The sequence below is a fragment of the Erythranthe guttata genome, chromosome 5, assembly GCF_056151865.1.
Source record: "Erythranthe guttata isolate IM_541 chromosome 5, IM_541, whole genome shotgun sequence".
Classification (NCBI taxonomy): Eukaryota; Viridiplantae; Streptophyta; class Magnoliopsida; order Lamiales; family Phrymaceae; genus Erythranthe; species Erythranthe guttata.
The window spans coordinates 119,704-133,396 of record NC_142537.1 but is presented as its reverse complement, the minus strand read 5'-3'; the positions used below and the strand labels follow the sequence as shown (position 1 = coordinate 133,396).

At 33.5% G+C, this 13,693-nt stretch overlaps 3 protein-coding genes across 3 annotated transcripts; 1 reads left to right on the top strand and 2 right to left on the bottom strand.

The window, feature by feature from the left end:
• The first annotated feature begins 1,154 nt into the window (after positions 1-1,154).
• On the top strand, positions 1,155-2,843 carry LOC105952638 (Rubber elongation factor protein (REF)). Its single transcript, XM_012976214.2, has 3 exons — positions 1,155-1,454; positions 1,565-1,795; positions 2,232-2,843. The coding sequence occupies exons 1-3, from the start codon at positions 1,440-1,442 to the stop codon at positions 2,682-2,684; spliced, it is 699 nt and encodes a 232-aa protein (XP_012831668.2). The 5' UTR covers positions 1,155-1,439; the 3' UTR covers positions 2,685-2,843.
• Positions 2,844-3,257: 414 nt separating this feature from the next.
• LOC105952639 (NADH-ubiquinone oxidoreductase) lies at positions 3,258-5,105 on the bottom strand. The gene is made up of 3 exons (XM_012976215.2): positions 4,969-5,105; positions 4,352-4,644; positions 3,258-3,560 (listed from the first exon to the last, which is right to left on the bottom strand). Exon 2 carries the CDS (start codon positions 4,634-4,636, stop codon positions 4,355-4,357), a length of 282 nt encoding a protein of 93 aa, XP_012831669.1. The 5' UTR covers positions 4,637-4,644; positions 4,969-5,105; the 3' UTR covers positions 3,258-3,560; positions 4,352-4,354.
• A 3,810-nt stretch (positions 5,106-8,915) lies between these two features.
• On the bottom strand, positions 8,916-10,930 carry LOC105952637 (HCP-like superfamily protein with MYND-type zinc finger). The gene is made up of 3 exons (XM_012976213.2): positions 10,577-10,930; positions 10,160-10,322; positions 8,916-9,993 (listed from the first exon to the last, which is right to left on the bottom strand). The coding sequence occupies exons 1-3, from the start codon at positions 10,819-10,821 to the stop codon at positions 9,235-9,237; spliced, it is 1,167 nt and encodes a 388-aa protein (XP_012831667.2). The 5' UTR covers positions 10,822-10,930; the 3' UTR covers positions 8,916-9,234.
• Between the last annotated feature and the right edge of the window lie 2,763 nt (positions 10,931-13,693).

Here is a 13,693-nt window from a genome sequence, read left to right as displayed (position 1 = left end):
GGGGAGTATCTATGTATACCAGTAGGTGATAGTGCGTGTGTGCACATTTAAATTTGAAGCAAAATTCGTTGTTTGTTTAACTCTTTTTCGTTTTCACAGGTCTTGGTGTTTGAACTACTATGTAGTAAGTTTTTGCGGAGTGGATTGTGTTCGTTGTTCAAAACAAGCGGTTCTCGTGTTGACAAGTGTGATTTGAGTCAAATTTGGTCGTATAGATATCTGTAGTCATGTATAGTTTCATGTAGTTATATATATTTATGTACAAGCTATGTGGTTTTTCTGATGTATAGTGATCTTGATGATTGTGTTTTTTTTTCACTTTTTTGTTAGGCATTAAATTATTTATAATATCAAGAATCAAATTTTGAATTTTTTTATTGGTATAGACGATTTTTTATATATATAATCAACGGTTTTTACAATCGATCGACCATAACTTTGGGGTAAAAAAACAGTACATGGCTATATATAACTATACATGACTGTGGTATACTATAGTCATGTGTAGTCAATTTCAGTACATTAAATTAAAAAATTTAAAAAAAAATTTAAAAAAATTAAAAATTTAAAAAAAATTAAAAATTAAAAAAAAATTAAAAAAACAAAAATAAAAAAAAGTAAAAATTAAAAATTAAAAATAATTAAAAAATTAAAAAAAATAAATAAATACAAAAAGAGGGTACGTATAAAAAAATAATAATAAAATAAAAATTTATAATTTTTTATTAAAAAATCTGAAAAAATGATGAATACAGTTCTAAAAATGAGGAGTGCAGTTAGCAATAATGCTAAATGCAGGTGGAAAAGCTGAATGCAGTTTGTTAATATTTACAAATAAGGGCACAATAGTACTTTTGCCCCTCCAGGGGTGTATCTCAAAGAAAGAATTTTAGGGGTGGACTTATCCATATATATTTTCCATTCTAGGGGTGTATATCAAATGGCCCCTTGAAGTTAATTACAAAACTAGTAATTTTGAAATTACATAAATGTTAAATTAGAATAAAATAACAGAAATAGTAGTAAATAATTGAAGTTCGAGAAAGTTCGAAATGAGACAACACTTTTTATGGATGTGGGTCCCCCCAACCCCAACCCTTCCGGAGCTCTCCAGTGTCCCCTCTGGTACCGCCTCCCAAGCAATCTCCGCGAATGAATAAAAAGTAAGTAGGCCCACACGTACGCCACGTGACTTCGTATCCACCGTACATTCATTATAATTAAATTCTCGAAACTACCCCTTAGATCTCACACTTCTCAACACCTCTTGTTATTTGCTCTCGTTTCTTTTCCCCTTAAAAACCCTTCCTCCTGTTCTTCGCTTGTAACGCCAACAGACACAATAAAACCGGACCTTTCTCTGAAGAAGAATTCAACTACCTTTTTTTTTTTTTTTCTTACACCCAGATCTCTCCTACAATCTCCCGAGAACAAGAAAAATGGCTACATCTGAGGTAATTTCTGTTATTTCATTTGCGATTGTTTTTTTATTTTTATTTTTTGATCGGGTTTTATTTTGCTTGGGGAGTTTGATCTTTTTGATTTGCCGTTTCGTGTTAATTAGGTCGAGGTTGAGGGGCGTGATCAGAAATTGAAGCACCTCGGATTTATGAGGATTCTGGCCATCAACGCCGTCGTTTTGGTTTCCGATCTCTACGGCTACGCGAAGCAAAACTCCGGTGCACTCAAATCCAGCATCGGAAAAGTTGAGAACGCCGTTACTGCTGTTGTTGGCCCTGTCTACGAGAAATTCAAAGGCGTTCCCAATGAGATCCTTATTTTTCTCGACACCAAGGTATTCATTCTTCTTCTCCCCCTTTTCTCAGTATTTTCACTCGATACCTTCATAATTATATGTCATTTCGATTGATGTATTTTTGATCAATTAAGTAGGATGTGGAAATTATGTGTACCTTGTTTGATCGGAATCTTGTTTCTGACGAATTGTTTCGTCTTGATTGAATAGATTCTTTCGTGGTGATTATTGTTTGTTCTGTTGTGCTCTTTTTAACACGTACTACTCAGTTGAATGTTTGGTAAAATCGCATTATTTATAATTTTGTGTTACAAAATTGAAAGCTTGAAATTTTTGAATAAGCAATTACAGAAATACCAAAATATGTACGAAGCCTGTTCTTATGCCACCTCGTCATTGCATATAATAAATTTATGTTGCAAGTGTTGCTAACAAATCATGTTTTATTTGATAATTGACTGACTACTTATTGTAGGTGGATGAGGCAACCGTCAAATTCGATGAATGTGCACCACCAGCAGCCAAGAATGCTGTGGTTAAGGCCCAATCCTTTGTCAAGAGAGCAACACAGGTAGCTCATGACTTAGCAGAAGAAGCTAAAGTTGATGGTCCCATCGCTGCCGTTTCTCATGCAGGTGCAATCTCAAAGGAGTTTGCACTGAGTCAAATCGTTTTTGTGTGGTATAAAGCTAATCAGTACCCAACTTTGCATGGTGTTTTCGAGATTGCTGTTCCCACCGCTACACACTGGTCGGAGAAATACAATAAAATTGTAAAGGATTATGCCACAAAAGGTTATAGTTTCTTTAACTACGTTCCATTAGTTCCTGTTGAAGAAATGAGCAAGGCGTATAAGCAGGTGGAGGCTGCTGCTCATAAGAAGACAGATACAGGCAGCTCGAGCGAGAGTGAATCGGGCAAGGATTAGGTAGAGGTTTTTATGTTTTCTAGCATTTGGTTTTTCATGGATATTTGTTGTGCTGAGGCGAGCAAGGCCTCTTTTCAATTGGTGTGGGTTTGAAGCTTTATGTAAATGAATTTAGAAAACTGGTTTTATGTGATGTATGCAATTACCGTGCTTTATGTACATGCTGTGGTGGTTCGTGATTAACAATTGAAGTTCAATTTAGCATTTTTGACCATGTTGGAATGTAGTGGATTGACGTAATGAGTTCAAATTTTATATTTCCATTTGTTTGGTTTTAAGTTTCGTGTTATAATGAAACTCCCTTTATTATTAAGTATTTTTGTATTGAGAAAATGAAGGCAAGCCAATTATGAGAGAGGAAGCAACACATTTTAATTTTTTTCAGCTGTGATCTGCTTACCATTGTATGAGTCAGAACATGTCTGCAAATGTCATAAGAAAACATTTTTTTTTGCTGTTAATTTACAAATTGATGTGTTTGCAAACAACCTCTAACCTACAACTTACTTTTGCTAAATATAAAAATGTCTGTATAAATTTGATTCAAGGAAAAAAATAACGACGATGCAAATGTTTAATACAAAATTAAGCTAAAAAGGAAAGCACGCTTTTCATAGTACGGCTTCAACAGCTTATTTTTAGAGAAACGGAAGCAAAAATAGTATTTGCAAACACACTAAGAATCTGAAAATGCAAACCGAAAAGCTCTGTAGCAACACAACCTGGCTTGAATAAAATTTGGTCATTATATTTATTACAACAAAAGAAAAGATTTTCCAAGTCTTGTGGCACACAGCCAAAGAAATAGACAAATATAACCAAAGCTTGCATGGCTTTCAAGAGTCCTCACAGTTTAGTCAAATGCTCCTGACGCCCCTGCACGAAGAACAACAGCACGACATAGATAAACCACCTTGATAACATATTTTGTTGTTCCTGAAATTAGATGCTTAACGAAGAAGACATTGTTTAATTTCTCATTGCCATATCTTTCTTGGATTCTTCAAATACGTTTAGGACAGTAATATTCCATTCCTTCGACTCTGCTGAATTCTTGTGTAATTAATATACAGGCAGTCTTATACTAATTCACTAGTTCTTGGATCTTGCTAAACTATGTCACGGTCAATTACACACACACACACACACACACACATGTACCTAGAACTATAAGCCGCATATCATGCAATATTATGTAACTGCACAACAAAGAAGTTTATACATTCACTTGACTGGTTTTTGACAAGACAGGGTCAATTCCAGGAGATGTTACGAACTCATCATATGAAAGAAAATACAGATTCCAACACTAATTTATGCTAAAGAACGTTCCCCTAATAATGAAATTGAAATCAGCATCTGTTCAGAAGTTCCTTCTATACATAACAATATACGGCGTCATCAAGGCAACTTACTTTTTAGTCATTATCTCCAGCAAAGGCCAACAATACCAAATTAGATTAACAAATTGAAAATCAAGATATTGCTAGTTCTTTTGATTATAAATCTTCAAATTGTGCTACCAATATATATCATCGTAAGAAATTAATTAATTCAAAAACCTGTAAATTATTCAGTCCTAAATATGTGACAGCACACACACACACACACACACACCCGAGCGGGCAGAGTAACGTGTATTAGCTTAAGAGAAAGTGAGAACTAACCAATTACTTGGAGGAGGAAGCACTAGGGTAGTCCTGCAAGAGGTCATCATATGGATCGCGACGCCCTGCAACTTGGCTAATCTGAGCATCCCAATAAATCTGAGCATTGTGGCGCTCAAATGTCCAGAAACCATACGGACGCAGTGGCAAGTTATACAGTGCCAAAAACTTCTTGCCCTTATCATATTTATCGTAAATTCGCTCCCTTGATTTCCTATCTCTCTCATTTGGATCCTCCATCAATCGCAGTATCAAGTTCTCTGCAAACTCCATTATGAACCCCATCTCCAAATCTGCAAATTTAAAAAAAAAAAAAAAGACCATTACTTTGATTTTAATTCATCATTCCTTAAAAATAAACATATTCAAAAGCTTTCATCGAGGTTCTGAAATTTGAGATCCAACGATAGTCAAATCAAAACGAAAAACACAAGAAAAAAACCGGCTTTGATTGTAGAAGAGCTCAATCATAATAAAAACCCTAGATTCTGAAAATTGAGACCGTCGGAATATGAAATTCGGATGGGTAAAGGGAGATTGAGGCTAGGATAAATCGCAAACATGAAAAATCATCATCGGAAAGAGATGAATTAGAGGAAAAATGTGCAGTGATTTACCTTAGCTGATCGGCGATTGAACTAGAAGCAGAGATTTCGTGCAATTGCCTGAAACAAGTTCAGTATGCTCAAATAATGGGATCCAGATAAGCCCAATATGAGGTAAGAGTACAATTTATTAAGAAGCCCAATATGAGTCAAAATGTTATATAAAGTTGCATTTATACAATGGGCTTCTTTATCAGCCCAATGTGGCAATTAAATATTACATTTTAAATTTGATTTTGTAAAAACTATTTGTTAATGCAAATGAATTAAAAACTAGAATTGGGTGATCTGGAACCGTAGATTTATATAAATAACTATTTTTACTAAGCATACATATACACAAATATTTGTGCTTATGTGTAGATCAAAGATTATAGATCATCCATTATATTTGATCGAGAGTAGAATCTACAAAACCAGTTACAAATTGCAAATAGGGGTCTAAGGAATGTAATGGGCAATTTGAAAGAAATTAACTTGTTGAGAGACTTTGACATCAATTATTTTGAGGCGGGGAGCAGAATAGGGCCCACAAGATTTACATATTTGACTTATATTAGATACATATTGATTATTGACAAACTAGTTGATTTTGGGTCCAGTTAATCTACCATTTTCCATATTTCTTTCTACCACAGTAATCCGTCTGAAATGGCCATATATACGACACTGTATTTGTTAAATGCAAGATTATTAATAATATTGATATTAATAAATAATTTAAAAATAATAAATAAAACACAAGTTAATTAAGTGAAATACTCAACCTCAGCGAAATAAATAAATCATAAAATAAGAACTGAATAATGCATGTTAATGACAAGAGATTTGGTCTTGACTTTTTGATGAACATACATAAATATAATATATGTATGTAGATTATAAAAAAGTTAATACAAGTTGCCAAATCAACTACGCAAGAGGTTGATGACAATCAATCTTAGCTTGTTGATGATGGGATCGTGAATTAATACATGTTAATGGACTTTTTAATAGCTTTATTGCACACTAAATTAACACAATATTAATACTGTTAATTTTTTCACTGACGAATATGCAGCCATTTCACACTCTTGTCAAAAAAGTAATAATTATTTTTATATAAAGGAACTCGCGCTCATATGTGTATGGATTGGGTAAAGTTAAACTCTCGTACAATGTAATAATCCGCAAACATAATCACATGGAATTGCATTATTGACAAAGTAACATAATTCAATGACAACATTATTAGTTATAAACTAATCAATTATAAGTTCTGGAAAGAACTTAGTAAACCGCTTTTGTCTCTAAAAAATAATAATATATTAATAACTACCATCATATATCATATATTATAGTCTGAGTTAATATTATTATTATTATTTGCTTGGTAAAAGAATTTAAAATGAAGTAGCTAGATCTTGCACACACCAAACTCTCTTTACAACAAGATGAAGTGAATCATGCCTAAAATATGAGGACAAAAAAAATTAAAGTAAATTAATTAATGACAATTTAATGTAATAATCCTATTCTTAACCTAATTTTCAAGGGCATCTACTGCCTTCATGGCAACAACTAGACTTAATTCAAACTAATTCATATATCTCTTTCTATGAGCACAATTGTCAACTAATTAAATCGAAAAACCGGTAAGTTTCAAACGAACTTTAACGAAGTAAAAACAATATAATGGTTGAAGATTTGTTTGCCCTCTTCTTGAGGCAACTTGGATGGATCTCGAAGTTTCGTAATAGTAGTACTGTCACGACTCACGAGTTTAACAAACAAAAAATTGATGCTTTGTCAAAAAAATATATATAAGGTTTTAAAGGCCTCCATTTGTCACTACAGAAACTATAACATTGACTAACATATTGTTTTTATCAGTACTATATTTTTATTGAAGTTTTTTGTGATCATTGTTTTATTTTTACACTTTCTTGAAATTAAGCATGATAAAATGAGTCCATGTTTAGGGTACATAATTGTACCGTAATAGAAATAATAATTAAGCACCTAATTCTTGTTGGTGAGACGTCAATTTACATTTAATATTTCAACCATTCTATGCAAACAAAATTGGGACAATTTTTGCTGCTCTTATTCAGGGAACGAAATAATTATGACAGCCTTTTTTTTTCCACCAAATTAGTTACTAAAATAAGAAGAGCTGATTTCTAATGCATTACATATCGAACAATATTAATAATAAATTTAAAAAAAAAATTAAATCTTGTTAAAAGTTGTCACAGTTACAGTTGTAAAGCAATAAATCCAATATGTGAAATGGCCTCAAAACTTGTTGAGTTAGTGTTATATGATTATTAAGTTTCCTTCTGAAATAGCCAAAATACCAATGTCTTAATCTTAACGAACTACACAATAAAAACATTTGAAAATGGCAAATAAATATTAATGCTCATTAAATTATAATGAACTGTAACAGGTTGGCAAATTACCAGTAAAAAAAAAAGAGCATAAATAATTTTAGGAGTGATTTAATTTATTTCTGTTTCAATTGTGCTTGAGAGGTGGGGGACAGTACCAATCCTAGAGATATATAGTAATTAATTCATTGAAAATCAATAATTATATTACCCCAAATGCTGAATTTAAAAAAAAAAAATTGAAATTACATATATATAGTGCTTGTCCTTGACATTCTCAACCAACAATTAGTTGCACCTCCAACCAACAAGAAGAAGAAGAATAAGAAGAGGGGTTGAAATGGTTAATTGGGGTTGTAAGATTTGGACCACAGCTGTTGTTTTTCTTGATACAGTATGTTTGAATTTATGGGATTTTGGGTTTAGATAGTAAGTAGTGCTAATAATTAGTTGTGACAACAAAATGAATATACACTTTAATATAAGTGCACCACCATGAGAATTGAGATTTGAGATGCATACACACTTTTTCCTATATATATTCCATTCAACACCATGTGCTGACTCTTATTATTCAATAACTTATTGTGTTGTTATTATTATTAGTAAAAAGTAAAAACACCTCTATCGAAAGATATATATTATAAGGTAGGAATTTTGGTAGCATATATTAATAATACAAATTTGAATAAATAATAAAATGTGAGATTTTAACTATATTGTAGATGGGTGGCATAATAATAAAGTTGAGAGACAATAAGAGTGAGTAGCACATTCTCCACTTGTTTCCCCCTCCCCTCTATCACACTTAGCTTTACCTTTACCCTCTTTCTCTAATATTATTCATTCTTTTTTCTTTTTGAAAATAAAATAAAATTATTATTAGTATTTTATTTTCCTTTTTGCTTTGTGTGCTTGGGTCAATCTCTTACTACCTGACAATTTTTGACCAAACATGAAAGTGTACATCTGAAAAAGGAACAGTAACTTGCCTTGTTTGTCATTGGATTTACTTGCTACCTAGGATCCCCTTCTCTCACCACCACAATCTCTCTTTATTTATATAATCATCAATACTTTTATTACAATTTATTTAAAATTTTGAATTTCACACTTATTGAGAAAAGTTCAATGAAAAATCATATTCATCTACTTACTTTCATATTGTAGAGATTCAAGTGCTCCCCATATATTCAGTCAGTCAGTCAGTCTTACCCCTAAAGTTAAGGCAGAATTAATCAAGCATGCATCTTAATTAATGTTTTATTCAGAATTAATTTCACCTAATAATTAAACAATATTTTGTAGAATTATGAGAAAACAGAAACACTTGTTAGAATGAGTTTGTTTAAATTAGAAGAAAAACAAGAATATGGAATGACCCACATAACATGTGAATATGCAATTAAGTAGAAGTGTGAATAAAGCCCAGCAACATCAACATTCCCTTATCATTAGGTCCCCAGCTTCACCTCATTATTTCCCATCATCATCTACATATATATACATACACCTTCTATATTCTTTTTTCTTCTTTTTAGTACACTAAATTAATATAATACAGTATTATTATTATGGGAATTGATCTTGGTGGTAAATATTTTCTTGTAATAATATAATTATCATATTCTTGATGAACTTATAGCCGAAGACGATACTGCTGATACATCAAAGACACAAAGAAATAAAAAAGTTACTAAAACTTAAAAATTAAATGGCGCATGTTGTGTTGTGTTGTGTTGTTTCCCTATACAAAAACTGACCATAACTAAAAAAGATTTAACTCAATTTTTTCCCCCAACAAAATTTGGCCTCAAATCTTCCACTTTTCTTCATTTTCACCCCAACACTTTCTTTATCGACTCCCGTGCCGTTACCGTCACATTCACAGTCCACAATCTCGCCGTTAACTTTCCTCCATGATTTCGTCGCCGTTGACATCTTCATCGCCGTCATGCTGCATGTCATCACCGTTGTTCCCCTCATTTTCAACATCCTCATCCGCCCACCTCTCCACCGGAGCGCACTCCGCCTTGTGCCGGAGCTTCCAGTCCAGCGCCTGACAAGCACGCGAGCAATAATTCACTGCTCCGCACACAGAGCACCGACGAAACTCGTGCCTCCTTGTCTCCGGCCGCCCGCAACCCGAATGAGAACATAACCTTAGATCCGTGCCCGTGACAGCCTCGGTCCGACCCGAAAACCAATCAGATAAAAATCGGTTCGCTGGGTGAGCCTCCGGCGCCGGCACATTACAGCCGAAATCGCTCAACAGCGGGCAGCCGGTGCCACCTGGCTGGCGGTGCGGGTTGCACGTGAGCCACGACCTGGGCACAACAGCAGAAGGATTCGCGGCTAGAACAATGGCTAACTCACGCGCGTTGGCTTGGACTAGGAATCGGCGCCCCTCGGCGATGTTTTGCTTGACGCCGTAGCCGTCCTGAAGGCAGTGGCCGAGCTCCCGAAGCGCGTCGACGTGGCCGAGAAAGGCGGCGCGTGCGCAGAGAGCAACTCCGGCACGGAGGTCCTTGTCGTTCTTGGAGCCGCCGCTGCCGTTGAACTGAATGACGGCGAGTGAGTAGAGGGCTGACGCGTGTGAGCTAATCGCGGCCTTGGCCATTAAGGATGCGCCGCTTCCTCGATTTTGCAAACAGTAGAATCGAATCTGTGTCCAGTAAATAAAACAATAATAATAAGAATAAGAATAAGTTTGGGCGATGAAAAACTCTGAATTTGTGTAATTAAAATTGCATGAAAGACCAGATTTTTAAACATGCATCGAATCAAATTTGATAAATTTAGCAGAAAAAAAGAAAAGAAAAAAGACTAACCATGCCTAGGGTGTAACAGGCTTCGACATTTCCGGAATCGGCGCAGAGTTTAAGGAATCGATGAGCACACTCTGACCAATTTTTTGCTTTGACTGCCAACATTTTCTGAGAGGCTCTCGATAATACTAATGAATTCACTCCTAATCCGTTTAGCCTTTTACATCTGTTCATCAAACTCCATACATCAGATTCTTCAGATATACAATCTCGATCTCCATAAATCAAATTAAAACTGCTATCTTTGCATTAATTAAACAAAAACAGATTCAAAACAAACATCTTTATATAAAAAAATGAAACCGAATATATGAAATATCTATCCTAATTATCTATAGTAAAGAGCATTTTTTTTTTTTTTTGATTCAGTAAAATATATATATATATATAAAAACGAAAAAGGCATAAAAAAAATCGTACGTTATGAGAACACTGATGAAATCAGCAGGGGAGGATGCGGTGAAGCTGAGTTTGCGGAGAATACAGAGAACGAGATCATCAGGCAAAGCGTCAAAGAAATCACATCCACCGGGTATCTCCGGCGACGTTTTAAACTTTTTCCGGCAGCCGGCGGGCTCCACTTTCCTTCTCTTCACCACTCTGTTGTTATTCTCCACGCACATATTCATCACTCTAGGATAACACAATCCTCTCCTCGTTCTCATGATATATATAATAAATGTTCTCTCTAGTATTTGTTGTGTTGTGTGTGTGTGATTCTTCTTTCTCCTCCCGTTAAGAGATAATGAGAAATGAGAAATGAGATACCCTTGCCTTGCATATATATATATATATATATAAGAGAGAGAGAGAGAGAGAGAAAAGGGGAAGTGAGATAAAAGCGACAAGAAATCACATTTTGTTAATAAAATAATATAAAGAATTTCTGTGGTATTTTTTTGTTTTTGAAAATTACACAAGTGACCCTTTGGTTTCAGATTTGTCTGTATTTACCTAAAAGAACGTGGTCAAACGTCGTTGACCAGATCCCTGCGCCCGTCGTTGCACCAGCGCGCCGCACCTTTTGCTTTTTTTTTTTTTTTCTCTCTCTGCACTCTGTCCTTACTTTCTGCACTGTTTGTTTTTATGAAAGGTTAAATTAAAACCCCAATTTTATTATTCACATAATTTTACTGTCAGAAAATTAATCCCTTTATTTTACTTTTTTAATCTGCTTTTTTATTATTAATTAATTATTAGAGATATTTATATCTTAATTTTTTGGTTGGGTTTGTTTTGGAATCGGTTAACTTTGTTGTAAACAAAACTAATTTGGGTAAAACTTGTACGAAATTAACGACGCGCGTGGCGGTAATAACTTAAAGGCGTGAATATACGTTTGATGTGGCGTTCGATGCACGCTTTGTCGGTGAGAGTTGGGGAGGGTTTGAGTAAGTAACAAATTCAGGTAGCAAATTCTGGGCTTCTCTTGAATGAGCTAACCACTGAAGGTCAAACGAGTGATTCAGCACTAACAGAGGTTCAGTTGTTCGTGTTTGTTTTTACTTGCCATTTTTTTAATATTTTATTCAACAATTTTCTGTGTTGCCCTTTTTGCCCTTGTGTTTTGGCTTTTTCCAATACCCACCAGTTTTCTATCATGTTTTTGCTTCTACCACTCCCACAACCCAACAAATTTATGGCAACAATAAATTTGGTAGTAGAGATAAACATAACCCGACATCGGTCTAGTCGGTCCGTTTGTGTATTTTTCTATTTTCTTTTATCATTACAATTAATTATCATTCAATTAAACTAGATTAGATTTATCATTTATCACATGCAAAGTGTTCACAAATTATAGGTTGCACCTATACATAAAAAACTTGTGATACATGAGTAATTGATGATGATAATATTGTTTACGGAAGTTTTGTAAAGAAAAGAAAATTATTCAATTTTAACAACAAAAAAGTATATATTGTTGCAAATTTTGTTAAATTACTGGATTTTTTACCAATCAATCAAGATTTTCTACTTGATATACCTGTGATTTGATCTTAATATATATGATCACACATACAATTTTTTTTTTTTTAAATCTACATTATATGAAAACATTCTTCACTCAAAATCCATTATTTCCTAAAAAATACAACAGTTTAGGATATTTTACCGAGTGTAACATCTCATAAATCCAATTTAGGGCATCAACATAAAGCAAATAGGCATAATTCTCCACGTAATTTGGCCAAAACCTATTAATTTATGATTTTACTTGTCGAGGAATCCACCCAAGCCAAAATGTTTTCGATAAACCATGGTTTCGAGTTGGAGCTCAATTAATTAATAAATAAATAAATAAAAGCGAAACAAGTACAAAATTAAACTACTCTGAACTGTCGCCACTCAATTCATGTTCATCTCGATTAAAGCTCATTTTAGAGCTTCATTTAGTTGTGATCAGACAAGCCCAAACAAAACTTTGCTAACCAAATAAAAATTAAAAAAATTTGAAAGAACAAGCATTTAACTCGACTTATAATTTGTTCACACGTAAATTTATATATAAAGAAACTCATTAAGAAAAGAATCACGCCATGTGTATACGTAACGTTATTAATTAAAGATCGAAAGAAGGTCAAAACTCAAAACGTTCGCTTTCTAGACTTTTAATTTTTAATTATTTGTTATAATGTAAGTAAGTGCATATTTGTGATATGTATAATAAAAAATAAGCTTTCTAGAGGGAAAATGTAGAATAAAAAAAAAAAGAAGAAATCGTGTTTGTGCTTCCCATGAAAAAACAAAATCAACAGAAAAGTAATCGTGAGCCGTCGGAAAAAAGAAAAGAAATGGTATAGCCATAGGAATGTTTAGAAATAAATATATAGGGGTCACGTTAGATACCTGAAATTAAACGCCGGGTTGATGTCACGTTGCCGTCAAAATTAACTATTCCGGTCACATCAAACAGAGACGTGCTTCCCGGTACATACATATATTTGTATTGCATGCCACTCTCTTTTTTTTTTTTTTAATTGACTGCAAATACCATATATATATTAGCTACCGTTTATTCAATCTTATTTCTTTTCGTGCTCTAAACTTACTGCTTCTTCAGTTTAATTCAACAATAATTGCCTCAATGAATGATTAAATTTATTAAAAAAAACAAAAAAAAAAACCCTGCAACTATGAAATAAAAGGTTTTTAAATTGATTTTTTTTGGATTTTCATAGGATCTGATGCGTTTTGCAGGGATTTGAAACACTTACAGCACGTTTTGAGCCTCAATAGATACCAATAATATGATTAATGATTATAGCGTATAGTTGCATTAAGTATATAAACAAAATATTACAAGTGATCAGTAACGTATTAGCTGTGATTATATTTATTTTTTTCAGATTTATTCATTTATAAATATTAAAATTCCCGGATTAGAGAGTTGTATTAAAAGTGGGCCTTACATTAAACCCTACTGATCGATTTGATACAAAATCAAATAAATAACATGATTAGTAAAAAAAATCGATCAGGATCAATCAAAATTATATAACGGGGTCGTGAACCTTTTAAACCGTCGAATCGTTG

Excerpts from the sequence above, each read along its gene's own strand:
- LOC105952638 (XM_012976214.2), top strand. Across the intron at positions 1,796-2,231 it reads TTATTTTTCTCGACACCAAG|GTGGATGAGGCAACCGTCAA; the intron begins GTATTCATTCTT and ends TACTTATTGTAG.
- LOC105952639 (XM_012976215.2), bottom strand. The coding sequence starts at position 4,636 with ATGGGGTTCATAATGGAGTTTGCAGAGAACTTGATACTGCGATTGATG.
- LOC105952637 (XM_012976213.2), bottom strand. The coding sequence starts at position 10,821 with ATGAGAACGAGGAGAGGATTGTGTTATCCTAGAGTGATGAATATGTGC. Across the intron at positions 10,323-10,576 it reads TTCATCAGTGTTCTCATAAC|ATGTAAAAGGCTAAACGGAT; the intron begins GTACGATTTTTT and ends TTTGATGAACAG. Across the intron at positions 9,994-10,159 it reads CCTGTTACACCCTAGGCATG|ATTCGATTCTACTGTTTGCA; the intron begins GTTAGTCTTTTT and ends TACTGGACACAG.